General features: G+C 41.1%; 1 protein-coding gene and 1 pseudogene across 1 annotated transcript; one reads left to right on the plus strand and one right to left on the minus strand.

The window, feature by feature from the left end:
• Positions 1-212: 212 nt before the first annotated feature.
• Positions 213-4034, minus strand: LOC134372266 (CUGBP Elav-like family member 2; annotated as a pseudogene).
• Positions 4035-9722: 5688 nt separating this feature from the next.
• On the plus strand, positions 9723-19051 carry DEFB123 (defensin beta 123). The gene is made up of 2 exons (XM_063087449.1): positions 9723-9780; positions 18906-19051. The coding sequence occupies exons 1-2, from the start codon at positions 9723-9725 to the stop codon at positions 19049-19051; spliced, it is 204 nt and encodes a 67-aa protein (XP_062943519.1).
• Positions 19052-19905: the final 854 nt, after the last annotated feature.

Below are 19905 nucleotides of genomic sequence, written 5' to 3' on the forward strand. Positions count from 1 at the left end.
GCTTCCACCATCTTGCAATGTGAGACCCCTGGGTCACTGTCGCCACCACCAGATGGACTTTGGACTTCCCAGCCTCAGAAACTGCAAGCAACAGATGTCATTTTTCTTTATAAAGCACCCAGTCTCAGGTATTTCGTTATAAGCAACATAAACAGACTAATACAATGTCCTAAGAAAGCTAAAATAAGAGCAGGGAGCCTCTGGGGTTAAGCTCAATAAAGTTTGCTGTTGCTTTTGGAGCACTTCAGCCACATATTCAAGTGTTTCATGCTGATCTGAAAGCCATTCATAGCCCTAGATAGCAGCTTGTGCAGAGACTAGATTGTGGTGTGTATTAGTCAGTTTCTGTTGCTTATAACAAAACACCTGAAACTGGGTGATTTATAAAGAAAATGAGATTTACTGCTTACAGTTTCTGAGGCTGGGAAGTCCAAAGTCCATCTGGTAGTGGTGACAGTGACCCAGGGGTCTCACATTGCAAGATGGTGGAAGCAGAGAGAGCAGAGAGAGACAGACAGACAGACTCTCCTCTTCTTTTAAAGCCCTCAAAACCACACCCATGACCACCATTTTTAATCCATTCACTATGGCACAGCCCTACAATCTAATTACCTCTTCAAGGCCCCACCTTTCAGTTACCATAATAGGATTTCCCATCCTCTCAACTCTGTCACAATGGGGGTCAAGTTTTGGGGAGACACTCAATCCAAGGCTAAGAAAACCAAAGCGCTTGTTCAGATTGGTCTGTTTGTCAATGAAGAGTTTACCAGAGATAACACTTCCAAAAGGTAAGAACATCTGCAGAAAGTCCTGGTCTCCAAACTCTTGTGGAATATGGTAGTAAAGAGGTTTGCCCCTCTGGACCTTCCTTCTGGCTGCGGTGCTCTGCTGCTGCAGCAAGCTCTGGCTGTACAGCGTGGGCAGTGCGGCTGCTACACACTGCTGGATTCCTGAGTAGGCGTGGGTGAGGGCGTCCATGGTGCCAGCCCTGCCATTCGTCAAGCCTGTGGCGCCTACTCCTCCATTCAGAGCCACCACACTGTTTACGGTACCTGCTGGTGCATTAATATTATTCAGTCCAATGGTAGGTCCAGGCACTCCTTGCAGAGTCCACGGAAAGGTCAAGGTATTCATGGCTGCACCAGCAGTGGAGTTGGGGGTTGAAGCAGCCACCAGACCTGGGACACATAGTACTTCTGAAGATAGATCGCTGAGAATTCAGCTGCAAACTCCAGGAGAAGCAGTATCTCTGGGAAGAAGCCGAGCACAGACATCAGTGAAACATCACCCTCAGGCTTGAACAAGTTTTTCTTTCTGGCTGAAACCTGTCAGATTCCCTCTATATACTCTCCTTTAGTTTTGGAGGCTGGGAAGTCCGCATTTCAGGAAGTGCGTCTGGTGAGGAACTCCCTACGGAGTCCTGTGGCAACACAGGGTATCACATAGCAAGAATCTGTATTATCTTTTCATTATCCTTTTTCCAGGAATTTTTTTGAAGTACTCTCATACAGAGAAGCACACTCAAATATGTATTGACTGAATCAAAAGTTCTATAGACTATGCTTGCTTTTACTAAAAGCAATATCCTCTCATCTCTTTCATTCTACTCTATTCTGGTCTTCACCTTCTAAAATGATTTTATGACCATGATGGAAAAACTCTGAGATGCCACCAATTATCCTTGGCTCCTTTTACTCACACGTGAGTAATCCCCTCCCCTTGAGTATAGGACCTGTTACTCGCTTCTAACCAATAGAATACAGATGACAAAGGTCATGGAATGTAACCTCTGTGATGACATCACATAAGATTATGTTCTATCTTGATAGGAGTCTCCCTCCCCCAATGCCTTTGATGAAGTGACCATGTTAGGAAGGCTCACATGGCAAGGATCTGAGGCCACTGTGCAGCCACCAGCCGGCAAGAAACTGAGGCCCTCAGTCTTACAGACCGTAGTCACCTGTATGCACCAACAACCACGTGAACATAGAAACATGTCCTTCCCCAGTTGAGGCTCAGATGAGACTCAGGCTCAGATTAGTCCCGAGCAACACTTTGGGTACAGCCTTGTGAGACCCTGAAGCAGAAGACCTGGTTAACTCGGTGACTCTTGACCCCCAGAAACTGCAAAACAATAAGTGTATGTTGTTTTAAACCGCTACATTTGTGGTAATTTATTTTGCAGAAGTAGACAACTAATACAATAATCCTTTAACTGGTTGTCACTCCCCAGTTTTAAAAAACACTCTCTTAACTGAGGCTGCCAGAGGTGAAAAGGGGGAATGGAGGTGGCGAGAAATTGGTAAAGGGCCACAAAAACCAATTACATTGTGTAATGTCGAATATACTAATGATCCTGATTTGAGCATCACATATTGCACACAGGTATGGATATTCAATGCTGTACCCCACAAATATGTACAATCAATTATATTTCGATAAGTAAATAAATAAAAATATTCTCTTTATGGTTACTCTAGACATTTTAGCGTGCATACTTAATTTGTCATAGTTTAAAATTAATGTCTTAAACATTTTGTTAAGTGAAATAAACCAGGCATGGAAAGATAAATACTGCATGTTCTCACTCATATGTGGAAGCTAAAAATAAACAAATAAAATTAATGTCTTAAAATAGGCTTCCAATATGCCTGAGTAAGTTTCTAATTGACCTAACCTCCCACAGATAACAACTATAAACTCTGAATAAAATATAAAATATATATACATATATGTGTGTATATATATGTGTGTTTCTTGAAGGAACTGCACACAGAACAAAAGCAGAAAGATTCTGAAAGGTAATTGACATTTGAAAGAAGTAGATGGCATGGCATAAGTTTTCCACTTTTTTCAGTTTTTAGTCTCAGAGCAGGCCACAGTTGGTACCATATGGCACAGCTAAAACTCCGATAGAAAACCTGCAGTCTTTCTTGCCTGAAAAACAGACGACAGAGTTTGAAATACCACAGACATTGGAAAGTGAGAGGGGGATCCTAAAAAGGAGAGAGCCAGAGATGGGGAGACACAATTTCTGTGTGTGAACTCCGATCAAACCCTGAACCTCGCATACACAGAGCAGACTTTATGTAGCCAGCTAACGATAAAAGAAGTGAATTAAGGCTTGAGCTGATACCCAAGAGATAGAGTTTGCAGTTTCAGTCTAACCAAATTAACTGTAGGCCAAAGAAGTCAACATTCTGTGGGAAATATCAGAGAATTCAATGCCTCCATAACAAGGATTTCATAACATCCAGTTACAGTCCAAAATTACTTAACATACAAAGAAAGAAAAAAGTGACTCATTCTCAAGAGAAAAAACAATCAACCAAGAGCAACCCCAGAATGACTCAGATGTTGCAATTAGCAGAAAAGGATTTGAAAACAACTATTACAACTTTGCTCTATGACATAAATAAAAACATGCTCACAGTGAATGAAAAGAGAAAATTTTCAACTGAGAAATAGAAACTTTTTTTTTAAAAAAAGAACCAAGTGATAATTCTAGACCTGAAAAATAAATCTGAAAAATTCACTGGATGGGTAAACTTTCTCCTCCATAACGCAAAGACCTCCTTTCTATTAATATGCTATAGTTGTCTTTGACTGAGTTATGTTCTTTAAATGCGCATCATTGTTATTGTTTTATATGGTCATTATTTGTTTAGGTTTACTCTTATATGTATTACTTTATTTGTTAATCACTTCTTCTTATACCTAAAACCTTCCATTTGGAGGTTTTTGGTTTTTTCCCCCCTTCTGCCTAAAGTGTATCCTTTAATGTTTCTTGTATCAAAGGTATGTTGGTATCAGTCTTGATCGGTTTTTGTTTGCTGATGTGGCAGGATCTGCAGACAATGGCCATATGTCACCAAGCATCTTCATCACGAGCCTTCATCATGCAGGGTGGAAGGGGCACTGATTATCATCATACCTTTGTGCAGCTCAACCACATTCTTAGAAATTACTATTTCTAATACCAGATTCACAAACGGACAATCATCAGAAGGGCAATCAAAGTTTGTCTTTGTCATTTCCCATATTCCCTTTTACTCCTCCCTTCTCTTTCTCGCCATACTCCCTGCCCTGAGTACCCAATACATCGATGAGGAACACTTGTTTTCAAAATCACAAATCCTGGAACCCTGAGGCCATGCATTCTATGTCAGTGATCTTCAAACTGAGATACTTGCACCCCCAGAGGAATGTGAACACTTTCCCACAGATGCTTAGGCAAGGGTGGAGCAACAAAATCAATTTCCTATCTTTACTCCCATAGCATTTCCTAAATTCAATCGGAATTCTCATTTCAATAGTCTACATCCCATTCTTCATTCTAAATCAGACTGCTGCTCTGCTCCAGGGTGGAAAGCCCTCCAGGGCATCACACAGATGGGGAACCTCCCTTAATGATTAATCTAGCCACTATAAAATTGGGGGGATTCCTGTTTTTCTCTAACTTCTCTTAAGAGTGAATCGTGTTGTTAAAGACACACATTTGGATTCTTGGGATAGTCTGAATTACATGTGGCAGATGAATATGATACACTGATGGAGGCTACCTGATGGTACAGATATTTAAGGCCAGGTGGGCCATAATATCACCTGTGTTGCAGCCCCAGTTAAGTCCAGCCTTCAGGTGCCAGACATCAGTGAAAAACCTTCCAGATCCCAACACCCCAAACATTCAAGTCTTCCCAGTCAAAATCCCCAGGTATTGTTATTAGAAACTGTTTTCTGCAATATTTCTACATTTGAGATTTGTTAAGTGATTATAATAATGTTACAGTATATTATTAACAATCAATAAGAAGTTACTCTGTTTCATGTATTGTCCCAAGCACTTTACATACATTATTTGTTTAATCCTTGTAACAATTCAGTGAAATAGGTAACAGTAAGATCTCTTTTTATTAATAAAAACCTTAGGTCCATAGAGCTTAAGCAATTTATACAATGTCAGCAAGTTCACTAACGCAAGGTCAAGAACTTAACCCAAGTCTGTCTGACTTCAAAGTTCATGCTCCAGGACTAACATACAACAGGGGCTTGATAAAATCATTATAGAGTGACAATTTTTGACATCAGAATGAGTGGTTAGGTAAAAACTCACTCAGGAGGTTGATATTTAACCTAAAACATGAGTGGGAGGAAAGAACCAGTCACAAGAAAAGCAGGGAGAGTATTCAGGTAAAGGAAAGAGCCAGCACAAATGCCCTGAGGTAGGAACGAGTTTAGTATGTTCCATGGAAAGAAGTAAGGCCAGCAGGCTGCAGAGTAGTGGTGAGGAAAAATTGGTCTGAGATGAGATCAGCAACCAGATCATGTAAGCCAGGGAGAAGAGTTAAAATTTTATCCTAAGTGCAGAGGATAGCCATCAGATAAACAACATTATGTAATATATATTTTTATTTATTTATTTATTTGTTTGTTTGTTTGTTTGTTTGTTTGTTTTTTATTTTATTTTTTTTATTTTTATTTTTTTTAATTTTATTTTGTCGATATACATTGTAGCTGATTATTGCTCCCCATCACCAAGACCTCCCTCCCTTCTCCCTTCCCCCCTCCCCCCCAACAATGTCCTTTCTGTTTGCTTGTCGTATCAACTTCAAATAATTGTGGTTGTTATATCTTCTTCCCCCCCCCCGGTTTGTGTGTGTGTGTGTGTGTGTGTGTGTGAACTTATATATTAATTTTTAGCTCCCACCAATAAGTGAGAACATGTGGTATTTCTCTTTCTGTGCCTGACTTGTTTCACTTAATATAATTCTCTCAAGGTCCATCCATGTTGTTGCAAATGGCAGTATTTCATTCATTTTTATAGCTGAGTAGTATTCCATTGTGTAGATGTACCACATTTTCCGTATCCACTCATCTGATGATGGGCATTTGGGCTGGTTCCAACTCTTGGCTATTGTAAAGAGTGCTGCGATAAACATTGGGAAACAGGTATACCTTCGACTTGATGATTTCCATTCCTCTGGGTATATTCCCAACAGTGGGATAGCTGGGTCGTATGGTAGATCTATCTGCAATTGTTTGAGGAACCTCCATACCATTTTCCATAGAGGCTGCAGCATTTTGCAGTCCCACCAACAATGTATGAGAGTTCCTTTCTCTCCGCAGCCTCGCCAGCATTTATCGTTCATAGTCTTTTGGATTTTAGCCATCCTAACTGGGGTTAGATGGTATCTCAATGTCGTTTTGATTTGCATTTCCCGGATGCTGTGTGATGTTGAGCATTTTTTCATATGTCTGTTGGCCATTTGTATATCTTCCTTAGAGAAATGCCTATTTAGCTCTTTTGCCCATTTTTTAATTGGGTTGCTTGTTTTCTTCTTGTACAGTTGTTTGAGTTCCTTATATATTCTGGATATTAATCCTTTGTCAGATATATATTTTGCAAATATTTTCTCCCACTCTGTTGGTTGTCTTTTAACTCTTTTAATTGTTTCTTTTGTTGTGAAGAAGCTTTTTAGTTTGATATAATCCCATTTGTTTATTTTTCCTTTGGTTGCCCGTGCTTTTGGGGTCGTATTCATGAAGTCTGTGCCCAGTCCTATTTCCTGAAGTGTTTCTCCTATGTTTTCTTTAAGAAGTTTTATTGTTTCAGGGTGTATATTTAAATCCTTAATCCATTTTGAGTTGATTTTAGTATACGGTGAGAGGTATGGATCTAGTTTCATTCTCCTGCATATGGATATCCAGTTATCCCAGCACCATTTGCTGAAGAGGCAGTCCCTTCGCCACTGAATAGGCTTGGTGCCTTTGTCAAAGATCAGCTGACAGTAAGTGTGTGGGTTGATTTCTGGATTCTCTATTCTATTCCATTGGTCAGTGTGTCTGTTTTTATGCCAGTACCATACTGTTTTGGTTATTATAGCTTTGTAGTATAGCTTAAAGTCAGGTAGTGTTATGCCTCCAGCTTTATTTTTTTTGCTCAGCATTGCTTTGGCTATGCGTGGTCTTTTATTGTTCCATATAAATGTCTGGATAGTTTTTTCCATTTCTGAGAAAAATGTCTTTGGAATTTTGATGGGGATTGCATTGAATTTGTATATCACTTTGGGTAGTATGGACATTTTCACTATGTTGATTCTTCCAATCCAAGAGCATGGGATATCTTTCCATCTTCTTGTATCCTCTCTAATTTCTCTCAGCAGTGGTTTGTAGTTCTCATTATAGAGATTTTTCACATCCTTGGTTATGCCAAACCCACAGCCAATATCATCCTGAATGGGGAAAAGCTGAAAGCTTTTCCTTTAAGAACAGGAACCAGACAAGGATGCCCACTCTCACCACTCCTATTCAACATAGTGTTGGAAGTACTAGCCAGAGCAATCAGAGAAGAGAAGGAAATAAAGGGCATTCAGATTGGAAAAGATGAAGTCAAACTGTCCCTGTTTGCAGATGACATGATCCTATATATAGAACAGCCTAAAACCTCTACAAAAAAACTGTTGGAATTGATAAATGATTTCAGCACAGTAGCAGGATACAAAATCAACACACAAAAATCAGTAGCATTTTTTTTCTCCAATAGTGAACATGCAGAACGAGAAATCAAGAAAGCCTGCCCATTTACAATAGCCACCAAAAAAAATAAAATACTTAGGAATTGAGTTAACCAAGGATGTAATATATATTTTTAAAAGATAAGTCTGGAAGTTCAGTGGAGAATGGAAAGTCCGAAAGCAAGATGGGAAACCCCACCTGAATATCTGGAGCTGAGAGTGAAGGAGATCTGGCTCCCTACAGAAAAATTAAGGTACTGTCACTAGAAGAAATGGAAATTGCTGCTAAACATGTAAGTGGCCACTACAAGGACTTAGAAGTGAAGTTGGGGACCAGCCAGTCAGTTCAGTTGGTCCAGGGTTCGATCTCTGTACCAGCCAGCTTATAAAAAAAAAGAAAAAAAAACTGAAGTTGCTGGATTGCCGGGTATGTATATTTTAAGGATTTGGGGATTGGCAAATACCCTCCAAAAAAGATTGCACCAGTTTGCATTTCCATGATCAAGGTGATGCTCTTTCCCTGCATTCTAGAAAATTGTAGGATTAACAATAAAATAATATTCTTGCCAGTATGATTGGAGAAATGATACCTCATTGTCATTTGAATTTGATTGGGGCTAAGTGTTTCAGACTTGGGAGCTGAGGAGAGCAGCCCAGAGAATCCTTAGGTGAAAACCCAATTATGTTGCCCTATTTTGAGGCTGATTACGTGTATTACTGCATCCTTCCACTTTCTGTGTCTTTTCAGTATCTAGACAACCATATAATATGATGGGTGGGTTGATCCCCACTGCCCATCTGTTCCAAATCCTTGATTAGAGACATTGAGGCCAAGAAAAAAAAAGTGATTCTGTCAAGGTCATATAGAAAGTTAGTAACAGAGTCAGAACTAGTCACTGAATGTTTTCAACTCTGCCTCTTCCAGCCTCAATACAAAAATCCTCCAGAAATCCAGGCATTCTAGACAGTGTGTATCTCCACTCTTAGGGAGAAAAGAATCCAACAGATACATTCTCCGTAAGAGAGAATGTATCCTACCTGCCATACGCCTTAGCGCCGGATTAGAAAATTGTGTTTTGTGATGTCTTGTAACAAGGATGAAATTATATTTTGCAACTCCTTTCCCTGTGTGGCATTGCATTAAGGTTTGCCATGACTTTTTTTTTTTTAATTTCATGAAATTTGGAGGTAGAAAATGAAGCAGCAGCCATTGTGCTCCGAAGGTTGTTATTGGTGAGACGTGGTGAGGGACAGACGTGGGGTGCCTGCAGATTGGGGTTTGTCCTCAGTATTCCCTATTCCAGGACAGCCCTACTTCTCAACTGCCAGCGCTGCTGACCAAACTGATCTCAGTGCTCAGGTTCACCACTAAACATTTCTCTATGAACGCAACAAACCGGCAATAGCCTAGAAAATCCAACGATCTTCCCCAGGCTTCTGCACCAGCTCCCTCAGCTGTCCCGCTGCAGCCCTAGACGTGATTAGCTTCCTCGGTTCAGTCACCCAGGTCAGGGCTGGTTAGTGACTATTCTCTGATCCCTTTCAAATCTTTGCTTTCCTAGCTTCTCCCGCAATTGAATAGAGTCTAATTCTTACAACCAATTCCTTACTCCATAATACTGGTAATGGTCCTGCTTCCTTGACGGAGCCTTAACTAATACGAGGGTACTTCAAAAAGTTCATGGAAAAGTAGAATTAAAAAATAACACAATCTTTCCATTATCTTTTTTTGGGGGGGGGGGGGCAGCTGGAGCTTCATCTCTTGCTGCCATTCTCCTCCCAGCTTTTGCTCCAGATACATCACTTCCCGTTTCGACACCAACATGAGCCTTTGTGCAGACATTCTTCTGCCTTCAGGGCTCTCTGCGAAGGCTGCCCAACCTCCTGGAGTCGTGTTCGTGGCGCCCCCTTGTGGTCCGTTAGTTGAGGCGGTTCAGAGCCGGGTGGAAGGAAGTGTTCTCTGTCTGGGATCTCGGACTTTGCTGGCTGACCTCCCTGCTGACCTAAACGAGCTCAGGGGTGTGTGGCTCCACACCGTGGACTCGGGGGCGTGGGGGCTGTACCCGTGGCCATCTGAGGGTACGTGTGGGTGACGTGTGCTCCGCCTGATCAGAGGGAGTGCGAGCCGGAGAGACCAGGCACCCCCCGCCCACCCCCATTAGCTTTGCCGGCGTAGGACTTGCACTTCACCTTGGGCCGTCTCCAGCCATGAAGCTCCTTTTGCTGATTTTGGCTACTCTCCTGCTGTTGTCTCAGCTAACTCCAGGTAACTTGGACCTCCTCAGGGTGCGGGCAGGGTTTGGAGACTGAGGCCTGGTCAGAGAATCCCAAGGGCGGGGAGGATGCCATTCGGGGCCACGTAGGGGAGGTGCCCTCGCCAGCAGAAGGTGTCAGATGTTAGGTAGCAACTACAACATCCAGAGCCCGTCACTCAGACACTCCAACCCTTCTCTCCCTGCTCGGCTCCAGGGAGCATGTGCAGGTGACACAGCCTGTGAGAGAGTGTCAGGGGTGGGCAAGAGAAGCAGGAGAGAGAAGTCAATAGTGGCCCTTTTGCAAAATAGTCGCCAGAATCTGGGGTTTGTAAAGGTCGCAGCCACCTTAATGGAAGAAAAAAGCTCATGTTTATTGTTGCTATCTCTTGCCAGGCTCTGTGTTGGGAGCTAGGACCACAGAGATAAAGGGCATTGTCCTCGGAGAGTAAATTAAATAGCATTTACAACCCAGGGTGACATGACTGTGATAGAGGGAAGCCAGGGTGGGGTACACATGGGAGAGACCAGCCCAGCCCAGCCTGAGGGTCATCAGAGTCCTCCTGGAGGGATACCCCAAGTCCTGCGAAGTGAGTGGAAATTGGAAAGGAAAGAAGAGGTAGACGTAAGAATGGTGTCCCAGGCAGAGTTGAGCTTATGCAAAGGTCCGGATGTGGGAAAGAGCGTGGTACTTTTGGGGAACTGGCACCAAATGGAAGAATGGGGAGGGAGAGCAGCAAGGGGTAAAGTTGAGGAAGGATTCAAGGGCCAGGTCTTGATGGGCCTTGAATGCCAGGTGAGGGAGCCATGGGAAGGCTTAAGCAGAGAAAGGCCCTTTTCAGACCCGCCCATTCCACCCACGCCAGTGTGAGCTGCCTCCTGCTCATCTGGCAGAAGCTTCTGCCCACCCCAAGGCTGTTGGCTGAGTCAGAACGTGTGAATTTCCTAATCAAGCTGACCTCGGTCCTTGTGTCTGCCTGTGGCCCTGAAACACCACTCACCTGGGGTAGACAGGAAAGCCCAGAATCTGAGTTAGAGCCTGTCCCACCGTTTTCTAACTCTTTGACCCCCAACAAGCAGCTTATCTGCTCATAGTGTCAATTTCCTCTTTTCTCAAACTGTTATAACAATGTCAAGTGTGTAGTTATATTCAGTTGAGAGAACAACGTTGAACACACTGAAATTGTGGTGTGCAGAAAAGAAAAACAATAATGTAGCTTCTTATTCGTCTATAACTCACCTAAACTTTCCCAGGAATTTCCACCCTGGTGGTGGGACAGTTGGTGGGGAGGGAGGAGCAGAGAAGACCGCCTAGGGGCTGTGCCTAAACTCAGCTGCTACATATTTGTCTTTTTCTTGTTTAAAATGGTTTCCAAGTTTATTCAGTCTCTTTTGAATAAATATTCAGTCTTTCAGCATGTCTCCTTTCTTCTATCCCCCTTCTCCCTCCTGGGATAACATCTGTGCTTAGGAGATATTAACTTAATACGTCGTCAATTAATTGATTGGTTCACTCAGTAAATATGGTTGAATGGATTTCATGTCCCAGGCACTGTGATAGGTGCTGGAGGTAGAGCAGTGAACAAAACAAAACAAAACAAGATGAGCAAAATCTTTGTCCTCTTAATGCTTATAGTCTACTGGAGGACCCACAGATTTTTTTAAAAATAATTGAATTATATGGTATGTCAGATGATGAGTAGTGCCATGAGCAAAATAGGCAGGAAAGGGGATAGCAATACCAGGAGGAGGTGGGTTTGCCATTTTTAAGGGGTTGACTGTAGAATGGCTTACTGTTACCTGAAGGAGCATAAGGGGTGAGCCATGTGGATATGTGGGAAAGAACATTCAAGCTGGAGGGAACAGCAAGTGCAAAGGCCCTGGGGCAGGAGCATGAGGGGGTGAGGTAGGGCCCTGTGCTGGCCCCTCACTGACCTCTGAGATCATGCCCCTCATTGGGTGCAGTCAATGAGTGTCCTGCTAGCACTTGCTACTGAATCCTGCCGCTGATGAAATCTCTTGGCCCTGTTGGGGGCCCCACTGACTCTGCCCTTCATCTCAGCCAAATCTTCTGTCTGCTTCCTAGATTAAAGCTGCCTTCTACATTGGGGTCTACTCTTGGCAGGTCCCTCAGGCTCTCAACTTGTCACTGGTTTTCCTGTCTCTACCAGAGACAAAAGAACTTGGGGACCCTCTGGATCTATTTCATGCTACAGGAGAGCAGAGGGAGATGTTCAGCCACTTCCCTCAGCCATTTCTAATCCCTCTCCAGGCGGCACCACGATGTGCTCTGTCCATGCTGAAGATAAGAATTTCTCTCAAGAGCTAGCAATTTCCCTGAACTGTGCTCTGGAGAGTAGGAGTAAGTGTCCCCTGTGCTCTGGCAGTTTCTTCAGACCAATCTGGGTGTTCATAACAAAACCCCTTTTGACTCTGCCTTTCTCTCATTACTTACCTCTGCTTTCCGTATGTTCGGGCCAACCAGCAGGCCGCTAGTGGGGCAGCAGGGGAAGGCCTTTGTCCCTAGGTTATTGATGGCTCCGCCATCAGACTGGCAGGCGGAAGGTGTGGATTCTAGTGGGGCTCTCAGACCTGCTGCAGAAGGTGGATTTCAACTTCCCAGTTCCCTCGAAATTATCAGAAGAGTTTTTCCCTTCTACTTCCTGTTGGATGTGGTGGTGGTAACAGAGTTCGAGTGGAAGCTACTCTAGCCAAACCCACAGCTTACGGTGCGATGGTGCTGTCTGAATCCACCAGGTTCACCTGATGATACACAATGGAGCTCTTTGAAATTTGGAAGTCCCTGAACTTTCCTGACAAATTTTGTTCTTAAAATTATTGCCTTGCTATGAACTAAAACAACCTTTATCTCATTGAAGCTGGGCAATGACTTTGTCATTCTGTTGTTCACCATTCCCTCAGAGCTCAGAAATTCTGCCCCATCCTGCTTTTTGACAGAGGGCCTCATGATTAAAGGGAGATGAAATATGCATTGCTTTAATATATTCAAAATATTGTCACACTAACCATTAGGTTAACTGTGAGAACTCAGGACATATATGTAAAGCCCAAGAAGCCAGCAGGGATTAGACTTAGGTGAGACATACCACCAAACTTTCATCACACAAATATCTGGGTAGCTCTTTCTTTCTTTCCTTCTTTCTTTCTTTCTTTCTTTCTTTCTTTCTCTCTCTCTCTCTCTCTCTCTCTCTCTCTCTTTTTTTTTTTTGGTGGCTGGTCAACAAGAGGATCCAAAACCTTGACCTTAGTGTTATAACAACACGTTCTAACCAACTGAGCTAACCAGCCAGCCCCATGGGTAGCTATTTCTTTAATGGCTCTTTCTCTCCCCACTAGACTGGAAGTTCTCTAAGGGCAGGTATCTATCTTTAATTCATTTATAGTTTTATCTTCAGTGTATGGGCCTCTCAGTCTACACATGTGAGTATTTTCCCTAGGATAGACATCTGGAAAGAAAATTGCTAGGTAAAGATCATGCACAATTTTTTAATGTGTAATTTACTGTTAAGTAACCTCCAAAGAGGCTGAAACAAAGTGTATGAGTATCTTTCCTCTTACTCTTACTAATAATTCATCATGACACTCCTGGATTAAAAATTGGGATTTCGTTGTTAAATGGTGTTTTTTTCTTATCTTTTTCGTAAAATAAAACACAGAATCATAGATACTGCAAACCACATTTTAAAAAATGTACAGCTTAATGAATGTTATAAAGTACACATCCTAGTAACCATCATCTAAATCAATAAACAGAGCATTGACAGTCATGCCAAGCCTACACACTTCCACATCACAACTGTCTCTCTCCCCAAAAGTAAACACTATCCTGACGTTTATAGCAACTGATTTTCTGCATTTCTTTATACTCTCATTGCTAAAGGTGTATCCCTAGACAGCCTATTTTTTAAATCTAATATCTCTTAAAATTCTTTTAATTTTTTAATTTACTGGTTTCATCATTATCCCTTTCTTGTCTTTACAACATCTCTTGAAAAACATGTCATTTGACCTGTAACTTCCCACAGCATGGATTTTGCTGGTTGCATACTCAAGATGAAATTCAGCATATTCCTCCAACTTATGTATTTCCTGCAAATTGGCACCTGGATCCAGAGGTTTGATCAGGCTCAAGTTTCACCCTTTTTGGCGAGACTTTTGGTGGTGATATATTCTTCCATCAGGAAGCACATGATCTCTGGTTGTCTCTCTTTTGGTGACAATAGCAATCACTGATGCTCAAAGCCCAGGTCTATTCATTCTTTGGACCTTCTGAAATGGTAATGTTCTATTATGGATTTTCGCTAGTTAGCTGGAACACTCATCTAAAAAAGACACTGCTGGGCCGGCCCGTGGCTCACTCGGGAGAGTGCGGTGCTGATAACACCAAGGCCACGGGTTCAGATCCTGTATAGGGATGGCCGGTTTGCTCACTGGCTGGGCGTGGTGCTGACAACACCAAGCCAAGGGTTGAGATCCCCTTACCGGTCATCTTTTATAAAAATAAAATAAAATAAAATAAAAATTAAAAATAAAAAAGACACTACTCATTGTCTGCTATTTGGTTACTCAGCGGTACAGTTCATATAGGAAAGACAGAATAAATGCTTGGTGATTTTTCTTTATTTATGAATCTGCAAAATAATGAGTTATTTTCCTATCATCTCCCAAATGTGACAAAATAGTTTTATCATTGTACACTCATAGATTTAAATATATTTGATGAATTTTTATTCATTATAATCTTTATTCTTACTGAAACTCAAATTATCCCATTCTTGGCTAAGAAGAGACTCTTTAATGTGACTCCTGAGCCTTATTTTACATAACCCTGGTAGTCTTTAATAGTTGCCTTGCGATCAAGTTCATCTTATAAAGACTACCTGCAGTCTGACAAAGTTAGATATTTTAATTTGCTGTAGCAAAGAAACTGTACACCAAAGGACCTGGGGCGGGAGTGGGGTGGAAGACTCCCACCAAAGAAACAAATAGGATTATTACAGGATTAAGGAGAAGGAAAGGGTTTAGGTATAATGTAAATGAAGCAGTGTTTGATAGACTTCAAGGCAAGGCAGGGCCATAGGGCAGTGAGTAAAGGGGTTAACATCAAGCCTTGGCTGAGAAATGTATTCAGCGTCCCATTTCCATGGAACGTACAAAATTAAGAGAGAAGTGGAATTTGTATCCCAAAACTTCTTGTCTGATGCTCTGCACTTGACCCTGAAATCAAGGCTGCTTTTCTGTATTGAAAAACTCGGTTCCCCTGGGAAGAATGTAATGTTTTATTCTTGCTGATATGATTTCAAATACAAAGTTTCTGAAAGTTGCAATTTGATAAAAGAGGGTTTCTCAGCACCTTGTCCTTTTGTTAATTAACAAAAGGAGTTTCATGGATTTACACTAGCTATCTAGTGTGACAAGACATTCTAGGCTCATCTTGTACAAGTTCTATGCCAGATCTGGAATTAGCTCTAAGGTTTACAATATACATCTTTACCTTATCACGGTCTGCCTTCAAATAATAATAGCCAATTCACATGTTGTATAAGAAGTGTAAAACAGCACTCTTTCATTTCCCCTCTCCCAGCCTCTGTGCTGTTGTCAACATTTCACGTCTATGCATGCTATGAACGCTGCAATGTGTGGCTGTTACTTTACTTTAAATAATGATCTTTAAAAGAAAGTTTTAAGTCAGAACAAAAGTTATTCACATTTACCTATGTATTTATCAATTTTGGCTATTTATTCCTTTATGTAGATGACCAGATTTTCATCTACTACCATTTTTCTTCTGCCTGAATCAATAAACATATAACATTTTTTGTGTGAAAGCTTTAAGTGATAAATTTTCTGAATTTTTGAATATCTGAAAGTCTTTATTTCTCCATTTTTAGAGGATTTTTCTCTGTGTAAATAATTTTGGGTTATTTTCCTTTCAGTACTTTAAAGATCTCTCTCCACTGTCTTCTAGTATGCAGTTACTGTCAAGAGTCTTCTATATTTACCTATGTACTTAATGTGTCTTCTGGTTGTTTTAAGATTTTTTTCTTAAACATGATTTTCAGCAATTTGATTTTAATATGACTTTGCATGGTTCTCTCTAAGTTTTATTCAGCTTGGAGTTCACTGAGGTGCTTGGTTCTGTGGGTTTAAAGTTTTCAGACATTTTTCAGACATTATTTCTTCAAATACTTTTCCTGTCAATTCCCTCTCCTCTCCTATTTGTACTCCAATTATTTGTATGATAGACAGCTTGTTATTAACCTATGGGTTACCAATGCTCTATTCTATTTTTTTCCCAGTCTTTTTTCTCTCCATGTTTTGTTTTGTATAGTTTCTGTTGCTGTCTTCAAGTTTATCTTTTTTTTTTTTGTTAGTCTAGTCTTATGTTAATCTCACTAAGTAGGTTTTTCATTTAATATTTAATGTTTCATCTCAAGTATTACTATGTGAATGTTTTTTTATGTCTTTATTTTTTCTTATCATGCTTGTGTTTTCCTCTACCTTTTTGAGTATGTGGAACATAGTTATAATAGCTGTTTTATAATCCTTGTCTGGTAGTTCTATCATCTTTGTCATGTCTGGGTCAGTTGATTTCCTTTCTCTTAGTTATGGGCCATATTTTCCCACTTTTGGTTGGATGCCTGGAAAAATATTTGGATGCTATGCACTGTAGGTTTTACACTTTTGGTTTCTGTATTTTGTTGTATTCCTTTAAAGAGAATTGGATTCTGTTCTGGCATGCAGTTTAGGTTATTTGGAATCAGATGAATAGTTTCAAGACTTACTTTTAAGCTGGTTTAGGATAGGTACAGGGCAACCTTTAGTCTAGGGCTAATTTAGCTCCACTGCTAAGGCAATAGCCTTCTAAGTACTGAATGCTGCAAAGCTTACCATTATGTCCACTCAGGCAGGTGAGAACACAAGCTATTCCCAGCCTATGCAATCACTGGGAATTGTCTTGCCTACTTCTTTTTGGTAGTTCTTTCTCAGGCCTTTGGGAGTTTCTTCTCACACATGCACAGATAAGTTCTCAAAGACTGGAGGGGTACCCCCTGCAGATTTCCGCATTGCTACCTCTCTCTTTCTTGCTCTCTTTCTGCAGCTTCCTCCTCTCTGAAACTGACCCACAAATTCTTGTTGAGTTGGCCTCTTTGAACCTCTATCTCTATCTCCTCCACTCCATAAGACCACTAGGCTCTGTTTGGATTCCTCTTCCTTGCACTACAACCCAGAAACTGATTTTAGTCAGCAAAATGGTGCAATCAAAGGACTCACCTTGATGTTTCCCTTCTCTGAAGAATCATGGTCTTGTGCTACATGTGGCCCAATATTTGAAAACTTGTTTCATATGCATTTTGTCCAACTGTCTTATTGTTTAAAGCAGTAGGGTAAATACGGATCCCTGTCACTCCATTTCAGCATGATGAAGTCCCCCTTTTTTTTTCAATTTTTACATTTTCCTCTTTTCATTTTTTTTTTTTTTTTTTTTTTAAAAGATGACCGGTAAGGGGATCTCAACCCTTGTCTTGGTGTTGTCAGCACCACGCTCAGCCAGTGAGCCAACCGGCCATCCCTATATAGGATCCGGACCCGTGGCCTTGGTGTTATCAGCACCTCACTCTCCCGAGTGAGCCACGGGCCGGCCTCCTCTTTTCATTTTTTATCTCTCTTTAAATATTATCTGTTGAGATGATTTGCTTTTGTGTTCTTTCCAGGTTAGACATTTTCTTGAAAAGATTTTTTTCTTTATTCCTAATTCTTTCTGTCACCTCATTTCTGAATTTTTTAATGCCAGTAAATTTTATGTTATTTTATTTAGTATCCACAAAAACTCTCTGAAATAGGTGCTATTATACCTTCTTTTCAAAAGAGAAAAATGAAGCTCTGTGCAGAAGAGTAACTTGCTCAGGATCTCCTAGCTTACATGTGGTGGAACGAGGTTTCAAATCCAGGCTTTTGGAGTTTCAACAGTCCATGTCTGTATTAGTCCTCTTGTGATGCTATGACAGAATATCTGAGACTATGTGATATAAAGAAAAATGAAATTTATTGCTTACAGTTTCTGAGGCTGGGAAGTCCAAAGTCTGTCTAGTGGTGGTGACAGTGACCCAGGTGTCTCACATTGGAAGATGGTGGAAGCAGAGAGAGCAGAGAGAGTGAAAGACAGACTCTCCTCTTCTTTTAAAGCCCTCGGAACCACGCCCCTGACCACCAGTTTTAATCCATTCACTACTGCATGGTCCTATAATCCAATCACCTCTTTAAGGCTCCACCTTTCAATTACCATAATAGGATTTCCCACCCTCTTAACAGTCACAGTGGGGGCTAAGTTTCTAATACATAAAACTTGGGGGACACAATTCAAGTTTCAATGAGTTCTGGGGGACATAATTCAATCCACTACAATGTCCTTAACCATTACACACCATTGATTCTCTGAGAGGAAACATCGATGGAGAGCAAGGATTGGGATTGGGTGTTTAGAGAAGATGTGAGTCTATATCACTCCTACAAAGCCTTCCATTCCCATGCCCCCACCCACCTACCCTCACCCCCACCCCCACCTTTCCCTGTTTTGGCCTTTGTCAGACCTGTCAAAAGAAAGCAGTTTATGTGACTCAAATAGAGGTCAAAGGCTTTATTGAGCTGATGTACACTACCGCAACTCTCTCAGTCAAAGCAGGATTGGAGTTTTTACGGAGAAAAGAGGAGTACGTGTTCTTTGGTTTGTTCAGGCAGCAGGTTTTGTCTTCGTTGCTGAAAAATTTGTGGTTGGAATGGTTGGACATTGTTTTCATTTGTCATGCCTCTTGCTCAGGCTTACTGGTGCAATCCTATTCCAATGACTGTCAGAGCAGTTCTTTCAAGGGCGGCATACTTTCAAAGATAGCATTCTGGTATGTTGCTTAGTCTAGATTTGTGGGCAGATTAGACAGCAAAAAAATACTTTTCCTTTGCTAGGGTAAAGGAAAGATAGTTTTAGGTGGAAAGGGTCAAAGGCAAGGGAAACTGGAGACACTCTAGCGCATCTGTGTTAATTCTGTTGCAGACATTTCAAATCAAAAGTCTACCTCTTCTTAGGGCTGACGCTGTCTCCCTCCTTTCTGCTTTGTGTCAGGTGGCACCCAAAAATGCTGGAATCTTCATGGCCAATGCCGCCATAGATGCGCCAGGAAGGAAAAGGTCTACGTGTACTGCACAAATAATAAGATGTGCTGTGTGAAGCCCAAGTATCAGCCAAAAGAAAAGCCACGGCCATTTTAAGGGCTTTGAAGCCTGAAGCCATGAAAATGCAGATGAAGCTACGCTGAGGCTTACCCCAGTGGATCCCTGAGCTCTGTCAATAAACACCTCTGGCTGATCACTGCGCTTGTCCATTAGTGTACCCCAGCAGTTGTCAGGAGGTCCTTTTTCGGGTGGTTCAGAAAATCAAAACTATTCTTGTAATAATAATAAAACATCATTTGCCTTTTTAAATCTCACTCTCTCACAAGTGTACAATGTAATTTTCTGAAATCGACATGACATATGATGGCATCATTGTTCTGGCAGCCAACAAAAGATGTGCATATGTGCTCTTGTGTTTCTAGAATTTTTTAAGGTAGAAGGTTTATGGTATACTCATAAGTATGCTTATTTTCAGAGATTAACTCAGTTTGTTCTCAGTAATTCTACTGTCTTCTTAAAAACTATCTTAGGTTATATTATCAATCTCTGTAACCGCACTGTCATCCAATAAGTGATTAATTTGAAGTCCCAAAATTTTCCTTGCATCACAACAAATAAGAATACTTTGCTGTCTTGGCTTGCAGAGGTATATTAACAGCCAGTCCCAACTGCCTAACAGAGGAAAGGGTATGCTGTCCCTGAAGGAAAAATGATAATTATTCTAGTCTCTACAGCTCTTTTAAATACAATTTCTGGCATACATACAATTTTGGAAATTACATGACATGCACAGAAGCAGGAAAAGATGACCCATAAACATGAATTAATATAATCAAATAGAAGACCCAAAGATGGCACAATTGTTGGAGTTAATAAACAGCTTTAAAATAACTACTATAAATATGCTAAAGAAATTAGAAGAAAAGACTGATAAAATGGATGAAAGGATG

This window comes from Cynocephalus volans, chromosome 1 (assembly GCF_027409185.1).
Source record: "Cynocephalus volans isolate mCynVol1 chromosome 1, mCynVol1.pri, whole genome shotgun sequence".
NCBI classification, from domain to species: Eukaryota; Metazoa; Chordata; class Mammalia; order Dermoptera; family Cynocephalidae; genus Cynocephalus; species Cynocephalus volans.

Bases quoted from the DNA above. Each gene is read 5' to 3' on its own strand.
- DEFB123 (XM_063087449.1), top strand. From the start codon at position 9,723: ATGAAGCTCCTTTTGCTGATTTTGGCTACTCTCCTGCTGTTGTCTCAG. The intron at 9,781-18,905 runs GTAACTTGGACC...GCTTTGTGTCAG, and splicing joins GTTGTCTCAGCTAACTCCAG to GTGGCACCCAAAAATGCTGG.